The 8,571-nt window shown below is 57.4% G+C and overlaps 1 protein-coding gene across 1 annotated transcript in view; it reads right to left on the minus strand.

Moving 5' to 3' along the window:
* Nucleotides 1-8,571, minus strand: part of STRA6 (stimulated by retinoic acid 6) — an 11,362-nt gene that overhangs the window by 1,222 nt on the left and 1,569 nt on the right. The window contains exons 2-15 of the mRNA XM_009330080.1: nt 7,450-7,528; nt 6,930-7,015; nt 6,624-6,763; nt 6,284-6,450; nt 5,999-6,124; nt 5,086-5,153; nt 4,876-4,952; nt 4,066-4,127; nt 3,611-3,791; nt 2,651-2,726; nt 2,511-2,580; nt 1,246-1,418; nt 948-1,049; nt 6-116 (exon numbers count right to left, since the gene is read on the minus strand). Coding sequence (XP_009328355.1) covers nt 6-116; nt 948-1,049; nt 1,246-1,418; nt 2,511-2,580; nt 2,651-2,726; nt 3,611-3,791; nt 4,066-4,127; nt 4,876-4,952; nt 5,086-5,153; nt 5,999-6,124; nt 6,284-6,450; nt 6,624-6,763; nt 6,930-7,015; nt 7,450-7,528 — 1,518 coding nt within the window. The remainder of the gene's footprint in view (nt 1-5; nt 117-947; nt 1,050-1,245; nt 1,419-2,510; nt 2,581-2,650; nt 2,727-3,610; nt 3,792-4,065; nt 4,128-4,875; nt 4,953-5,085; nt 5,154-5,998; nt 6,125-6,283; nt 6,451-6,623; nt 6,764-6,929; nt 7,016-7,449; nt 7,529-8,571) is intronic.

Consider the following 8,571-nt stretch of genomic DNA (forward strand, 5'->3'; position numbering starts at 1 on the left):
GGCGTAAGTGGACAGCGTTATAAAGGCCAGAAATGACCATCCTCCACACCCCGGCCAGGACGCCCACCAGGACGTTGATGGGGAAGAGCAGGTAGGTCACTATGTAGAGAGCTCGCCTGCGGGTGGTGAAGGAGGAGTAAGGAACACAAACACCACAGGACGGGGAAGCGTCCCTTCCCTGCCAGAGAAACCTCCTGCCAAAATAAGCCTCCCAACCCTTCTCTCCTTCCCCAGCAGACACGGTCCCTGTTTGAGGTGTCTCCATCCCATGGAGAGAAGCAAACACCCTTCAGGGCTCTTGGAGAGGAGACAGTCTGGTGCACTGTCAGGACTTCAAGACTCGGCCTCCAGCACGCACAGGGTCTCCATTTCTCCTTGAAGACTTAGAAACCAGACAAATCATGAGTATGGTGGTTTGGGATGGAGAACACCAGCTCCTGTGGGGACCAGAAGAGCCTACAGCAGCCACCCCACAATGCTGGACAAGCGATGGAGGTGATGGAAGTGCCTTGGCTGGACAGAGCAGGACACCTCGATTTATCTGTCACCCTGGCCTTCAGTGTAAGGCGACAGCTTAGGCAGTGACACCATGCGTGAGCGAGGGACCACATCTGCTAGCAACATCTGAACCGGTCCAGCCAATCCTGAGGGATCTGGGCTTCCTCCGAGGCTTGCAAATGGGGGTGGTGGAGCAGGGCACAGACCTCACCAGCTTCACCCCACCAAAATCAAGGCTGTAAATGGACCATGGCCCTCTAAAACATCTAAAGAAACTTCTCTGGGAACACAGAGCCACTTAAACCCCTCAAACACGCAGGCTTTCCCCCTTGAGCTCATGGCACAGAGGATGCCATGACATCAGGGGCACGTGTAAACCCAACACAGCCCCAGGGTCCCGGACCTCGGGAGGGACAGCTCTGCCCCAAAGGCCCCCCACGTTCCCATACCTGTTGGTGAGCTCCTTCCGGAGGGGATGCTGCTCCAGGAACTGGTAGTGAGCTGCCAAATTTTGCACGATGACGGCAACAACTAGGGTCAACCAGAAGGGCCTGGGTGGGAGGGAAGAGACAGGTTGGACACCAGGAGGGTCCCAGGCATGAGACACCACCCCAGGCAGCAGAAACCTCCAGCAAAGTTGAAAGAGCCCAAGATAGAGCCTCCCCTTGAGAGAGTACCCCAAAACACACCATGACCATGGCACCCACTTGGGTCTTCCATCCCTCCCTGAGGGCTGTGAGTGCTCACCACATGTTCTGAATGATTTTGAAGAGGTGTGTGTTTGTGCCGGACTGGAGCGGGATGACGAAGAGGAAGGTAAACCCCACCGAGCAGATGAAGAAAATCACTTGCTGGATGAGGAGACCTGGGAGGGAGACACGGGGCGAGAAACCATGGTGGGGGAGGACGGAGAAACGGTTCTTGTTCTTGCTTTTATTCCCCAAACCTGTGCTCGTTGCTGAGCATGTCTTTAATTTTAATCCTATAAAAAGCCTGCGAGATCCTTACCTGCCTCCCCCACTCCGAACACAATGCTCCGCGCGGGATTTAATTACAAGTTCAGCCTTTCTTATCGCTCCCCACATTATCCCCGCCGAGAAGAGCTATCACTGGGGGCTGCAACTATGACGCCTCATCATAAAAATCAGCCTGAGCTCTGATTTCTAATCATAAATCACACCAAGATCAGCAGCGGCTGTGGTTCCTCGTGCTTGTGCTTCACCTCTGCTGTTTTGCTCTAATGACTTGAAAACCAAGATTTTTAAGCAGGCCAAAGAAAAGCTGCTCCTTGCTGGCAAAGGGGTGCAAGGACTGGTGCTCCCCAGCTCCTACCTACATGCTGATCTCTGCAATCTGCCTGCAAAATAGGTCCCCTTTCCCGAGGGGTGGTCACCAACAGACCTGGTGGTACCCCCTGTCCTTCCATCGCTCCCCTGGACCCTCGGTTTGACTCTCCTGCGCAGCCTTGGGGTGCTGATATGGTTGGGTGTTGTACATGCATCACTGCAGATGCTGCCCAGAGTCTCCTCCCATGGGGCAGAGAGACCTTAAAATATCTCCAAACCACGGCGGAGTGATGATTTCTACCCTCCTTGACGTCCTCCGCCCATCCCTGCGGTGGCCAGCCCTCCCAGCCAGGGAGACCCCGGCCGTGCCGGGGAAGACGTGCAGCGAGGAACACCTGGGATGCAAAGACCAGGACCAGAGGAGACAGACAGTCCTTTGCACAAGATGCTGTGACGGCTTCTCAAATCAAAATATTTGGGCTTGAGCCAAAACGAGTCGACGCTTCCCCCCCCCCCCCTTATTTTCTTCCCTACCAGTTGGTGTTCAGCATGGTCCTCCCCGCAGAAGGACAGATTGTGTTTGGGGGAAAAAGAGGAACAAAAAACCTCACAGCCGTCCGCCCCTTTGCAAAATGGGGCAAGAGAGGAGGAAGAGATGCTTAAACCTGGGGCAGGCTGTGCGAGGTGGGGGCCCAGCACCCATCCGTCCCCCTCCTGCCCCCCAGCCCCGCGGAGGATGTGGGCTTTGTAGAAAACGTCCAGCACGGCCCCTTGGTACAGCGCCTTCAGGTTCTTCCTGGGGAGAGAGACCAGCTGCATCCCAGCTCGGTGAGAAGGTCAAGGCCAGAGGAGCGAGGACACCGTACCTGTGCATCACCAGCGTCCTCAGGAGCATGGCGCAGGTCAGCAGGCAGCACAGTACCAGCGAGCAGATGTAGCAGACTGCGGAGGAGCAGGGGGAGACGGCTGGGTCAGGGCTGTGGCCAGCAACAGGATTTTATTATAAAAATGTATCTCGGGAGCATTGCGGAGGGGCCGAGTTATGGGGCTGCATGGATGTACACCCCCCCCAAGCAGGGCATCGTGCCTCAGTTTCCCTCCCTACCCCTTTGTGATACAGGAAGGCCCTTCTCCATCTCCCAGGCGGGCGTGAGCTGGTGACACAGTGAAAGGGAAGGGGAAAGCCAAGCAGCCAGGGGAAACATAAGCAGTTAGGTTAGCTCAGCACTGGAAAAGTCATTGAGCAAGCCGTGATAAGCAGGCAGTGCGATGGAGAGAGCCTGGGAAGATGGTCTCAGAAAAGGGGGTGCTGGGGAGGGGGGGGAAGCAGGGATGGAGATGTCAGGAAAACAAAGGGGATGAGAGGGGGCTTGGTGACTCTGGAAAAGCCATAACAAGGGCCCCCCTTGGCTGGCGGTACCCCAAGGTAGTGCGCTGTGGAGGGAGGGGGAACCCCTGCCTTGCCTGCACCCCCCCATCCAGGGCTTTCAATTATCCGGGGGGCCAGGGGCCATCTGCTCGATTCCAGCACATATCAAAGCCCGCAGCCGAAGGGCAGCATCTGCAGCGCGGCGCAGCCAGCTCTCCCTGCCTCACCACCTTGGCACGCCGCAGCCGCTCGGAGATGTCTGGCACAGCACAAGGCTCACGCAGCCACCTTTCATGTCTGCACGGCTGCGGCCTCAGCAGCTGGTTTTTAAGGCCCCCTGGAAGCTACCCCATCACCAACCGGTTTCCTAGACCATCCTCTGGTTAGAAGTCTCTCTGACAAGTTCTGAAATCCTCCAAAAATCACCTATGGATGCAGGACCTGGATGGGAACCCACCTTCCAGGGACCACAGGTAGTACTTGACGGTGTTGAGCTCCTTCTCCATGTCACCCGGGACAGCCGGGCTCTCCGAGGGCACCAAGCCAAACTGGACTAACAACACTACGATGTCCTTCGTCATCCCCGCCCGCACGATCTGGAGGGTGGGGATGACGGCTACCAGGAGCAGCAGGGCAACCTGCGAGGGAGCGGTGCCACGTGAGCCTCGGGTCACAGCATCCCACTGCCGAGCCACCGCCTTAGCTTAGACACTTAAGGCTGGCTGAGCCCTGGAAGCACATGGCCCGTTGCTGCGGCTCAGCTGAGGGATGGTAATACCTTGAGGCACGCTAATACCATCCCCGTAGTCAAAATTGTGGCGTGGCAATGGCCTCTGGGCTCCTCTGCCTCGAGAGGACACAGCCAAGAAGGCAGGGAGGGGGCTCTGCTTGGCATTTAACCATCAGCATCACCTGATAGACAGCTATCACGGCCATGGTTATGGACAGGACGAGCTTCAGCGGGATCTGGAAACCTGTAAGGCAGAATTCGAGTGGTGTATCGCAGAGGAGCTGGGATGTGGGATCATGGGGAAAGAGCGGAGCAGGCTGCAGGTCCACCCAACCCAGCAGCCAAAGCAAACGCCTGGGGGAGAGCACTGGAACAGGGCAGTCAAATATTAATTGAGATTTCCCCAAGGAAATCCTGCAAGGATGCATAGCTGGGAGCAGTTTCGCCGTACTTCGGCTGGATGGATTTCCTTCCTGTTGATCCTCCTTTCCTGCGAGCCCACAAAACCCCGTGCGCCCGCAGCACCAAGTCCCAGGAGCCGGGCGCCTGCTGTGTGGGGTGCCACCTCCCTTGAGGTGCCACCTCCCAGGACAGCCCCTGCTTCTTGCACGGGCAGAGGGGGCAAGGAGTAGCTCCCCATTCCTGGGCTGTTAGGGATTTTATCCGCTTATTGTAGGATTTTATTCCCTTATCGTAGCCTTATCAAGCATCAGGCTGCAATATTAGCACAATCCATGCCTGAACCTCACTGCCTCAGCCCACCCATGGCCCTATGGTGGTGGTGGGGGGGTGGTCCAGCTCCCCATCCCAAACCGCAACAGTTTGTGCAAAGCCGAGGCGTCGCACGTGCGGCGGGCGGCAGCTGCCGCGGCACAGATGCTTTGGGGAAGGAGCCAAGAAAGGCATTTGCTCTCCCCGGGGAGGGGGAGGCAGCCTGTTTGCCGAGCTGCTGCTGCAGCCAAGAGCGCAGCCCGTGCCTGCCCGCAGCCTACCTTCCTCCGGAGCGTAGATGTAGGAGCGTAAATACGTCTGGACCCTTGATAGGAGACTTTCTTCGATCTTTGTGGAGCTGGAGGAGGAAGGAGAGGGTGAAAAGCATGTCCCCAACAGGGGACCCTCTCTGCCCCCGTTGCAGGCAGCCAGGCAGGGCTGGCACAGGCGCTGACTGATCAGGCAGAGCTATGGGAAGGTGTTGTCCTTACCTCCCCTTCCGAGGGCGTTTGGACAGGACAGCCTTTAGGTACTTCTTGTAATAACCTCTCCCTGTAACCTTAAGGAGAGCAGCAATAAGTTGCCCGATCTGAGCACAGGGACACGCTCAGGCACCCGGGGCAGGGAGAGGTGACTCTGCCTTTTGGGGGGCCCAGAGCATCTGCATCCCACCCAGCAGCCATCTCCTTGCTCGGCTACCCCCATCCACCCGCCCATTGCTCGTACGATGCCCCGCAGCACCCTCCATACGGGATGCAGGTGATGGGCTCCCGGCCCTCGTTTGGATAACAAAGGCGTTGGAGCGATGCTGGCAGCAAATCTTCCGGCACTGCAAAGGTGGAAATAAGTCTGCCTTGTTCCCACCAACAAAGCAGCCCAAAACCAGGTGCACCGGTAGGACAGCCAAAAACCCTCATCCCCACCAGCCAGCTCCCAACAAGTGCCTTGGGGTCACTTCAGTCCACGCTTGGGCTGACGGCTTTTTTTTTTTGAAGTAGGTTTTTCCTCTTCTCTTCCCAACAAAGCCCGGCATTTCCCTAAGGGCTGGGGATTATCCAGCCTGCCGGGAAAACAAGGCGACCCCAGTCCTGGCCTGAATGGGACGCATTGATGCCTTAAGCCTCTTGTACTAAGGAGTTTACTCCAAAGATGGATTTTTCACTCCCTCTTCAAATCCAGCAAGATAAACAGAGCCACGACCCGTGCCATCAGAGGGACAGAGGGGAGGCAGCTCCCGGTGCCGCAGCAAAGTGGGGAACACGTGCCCTGGGAGCACCCCAGTTCTCCCGGTCCCCCAGGCAGACAGATGGACTGCAGGGCAGGAGAGCTCCCAGAACCACGCAGGTCCATCAAAGCGTTCTCCCGTGCTACCACCCCCCAAGTTGCCCCGTGGATCTTCATTACCTCCTTATCCAAGGTCTCCTCCTGCGTGGTGAAGCTCCTGATGAGCAGGGCTGGATACCAAAGGCTTAAGAGCACAAGGCAGAGGATGATGGGGATGTAAGAGAGCGTAGAGTAGTACCTGTATATCTGGGAAGAAGCAGAGCTGTCACACGTGAGACCACCCCAGCCTGGGGGTCTAGTCCTGGGCAGGTGACACCTTGATGTCACTTCAAGGAGGTGGCGAGAAAGCAACCTCCAACCCTGGGCCACACCAGCCTCCCTCCACCCAGGCGGCGGGACACATACCTTTGGCGACTGGGGACAATCCACCTTCTGCCAGATGTGGACCACGCAGTGGCACCAGGAGAGCAGGCAGCCCACGAGGTAGCTGACCCTGTGCCGGACAGTGGCACAGGCGATCAGGGGGTAGTAGAAGGCAGGGTAGTAGAGCAAAGCCAGGATCTTCCAGTACTCTAGATGGGACAGTGGGAAGAGGGGAGGGAGAGCAAAATGGGGAAGAGAAGGCAGTGCTCTCAGTATGGACCAGAGTGAACAGGCTGCTCAAGGGATGCCACCCAAAGCTGCACAGCTCCTGGGTGGGGAGGAGCGTGGTGGTGCCCATGGGCCAGGAGGGTGTTCGCCTTACCCCGGGTGCTCTGGGACGAGCGGGCGATGAGCGGCAGAGGGTCCCTGTCCAAGACCAGCACGCACAGGGAGGAGAACAGGATGCCGAACACCGCAGCCACCAGCCCTCGGTTGCCTTCCTCCTCCAGAAAGTTGGCCGGGCTGCAAGACAAGGAAGGGATGAGCCTGACATCAGATCATGGGCACCCTGTCCCCACCATCCTCTGTCCCAGAGCTGGTTTATCCCATGCTGCACCTCAGCATCCCTCCACCTGCTTGGCTGCAGGGTGACAGGGACCCTGGGGACTGGGATGCAGGGCCGGGGTACCTGAGCAATCCCGGGACACCATTCCAGCAGCTCCGGTGGAGACGCCTGCGTTTCACCAGCAAGGACAAGCCCACGAGCACAGCCAGCTGCCAGAAACACAATCGAGGGAGCAATAATTCCATGGGGGTGTCTGGGGGGGGGGCTCGGACATGCTGCTATGTGATGGGGCCTTCACGGAGACACCGTCTCCATCCAACACCCTAAATCCAGCCATGGCTGAAGCAGGGACGGGCACTTCTCAACTTGCTCTGATGAGTTACAGGCTCTAAGCGCCTCAAAGGGACCACGCTGGGAAAAAATAAAAATAAATCAAAGCCTTCCATTGACTACAGGCACAAAACAAAGTCTGGAGACGTGTGAGTCCCTTGTTAGAGCATCCCAGCTCAAGCCTCGCTCTGGCTCAAGCTGAAGAGCCCAGACTTGCTATTTGGGAGTAGATGGGCATGACCCAAGCTGGGGGACAGCAAATACGACACTGGGGCAGATAACCCCCCCCCCGTGGGACGTGGCAGGTACTTACAGAGACAGGTGCCATGCAGATGTGATACAGTCTGGGAGAAATGGTGGGGTCGCAGTCTGGGATTACGCTGGGAAACATGCTAGAAAGAGTTGGGGAAGGGGAATAAATAACACGTGGATGTATTTAGTCCCAAAAGGGCAAAGCAAAGATGCTGGGGTATCGCCCACGTACACTGCAGCAGCAGAGACGTCGGTCTGATGCTGAGAAGGGCCAAACCTCCGAAGAGCTGGGTTACACAACCGTCAGTAACCAGGGTTGAAGTCACCCTCACGAGATGACTTTATGATCAAGTGAGAGAGGTAACACCCGGGAGTGGCCCCAGGCTGATCCCCACAGGGGCAGGGTGATCTCCCTGCACGTACAGGGATGCTAAGGCCAAACAGGAGATCAGCAAGGAAGGATGAAGCCCCCCCCTTTACCTTTTTTACACCTATACCCATTCTGGCTCTGTCTTTTCAAGAGATGCAGCCTGCAAAGCAGCAGTTCTCCTTGCTGCCTAAGGCACTGCACTTATTAAATGCCAGCTGGGCGGCCGAAGACCCCTTGTAGGGTGTTTTGACGCCTTTCCCATGGGAGAGGGACCAGCCCCAGAGCTGGGGGGACGGCAGAGGCGATGGCTGCCTTGGGGTAAGTGTGTGCGGGACGGGGTCCCAGAGCCACATCCCCCAGCCAGCCAAGGCCAGCCGAGGAGGCGTGCCAGGCTTTGCTTTATTTATTTGCTCTCTGGCCTCCATTACATCCCTTAATCTCTGCTTTGCCGCAGCCCTCCTCCTCTCCCCAAGGCCAGGCGTGATCATGCCCAGCCACCTTCACACAACACTGGGCAGCAAATCCCTGTGCCGGGGAGCTGAACCCCCTGAGCCCCGTAACTCTCGGTGGGGGGGGGAGCCCACACAAGCCCTCATGCCCTCCCAAACCCCGCAGTGCTGGTGGGGTAGGCAGAGGCGGGAGACCAGCTGCAGAGCTCCCATGAGCAAGGCTGCAAGGAAGGGTCCAATAGTGAAATTAGGATTTCTCGGGCATCGTATGTCCAAGGCTGTCACCAACCTGCCAGAAAAGGCTTTATAGGACCAGCTTGCCATTAGCAAAGCTCTGGTTTCTGCCTGTTTTTCTCTGCCAACA

This window comes from Pygoscelis adeliae, unplaced genomic scaffold (genome assembly GCF_000699105.1).
Source record: "Pygoscelis adeliae isolate BGI_AS28 unplaced genomic scaffold, ASM69910v1 Scaffold298, whole genome shotgun sequence".
Lineage (NCBI taxonomy): Eukaryota > Metazoa > Chordata > Aves > Sphenisciformes > Spheniscidae > Pygoscelis > Pygoscelis adeliae.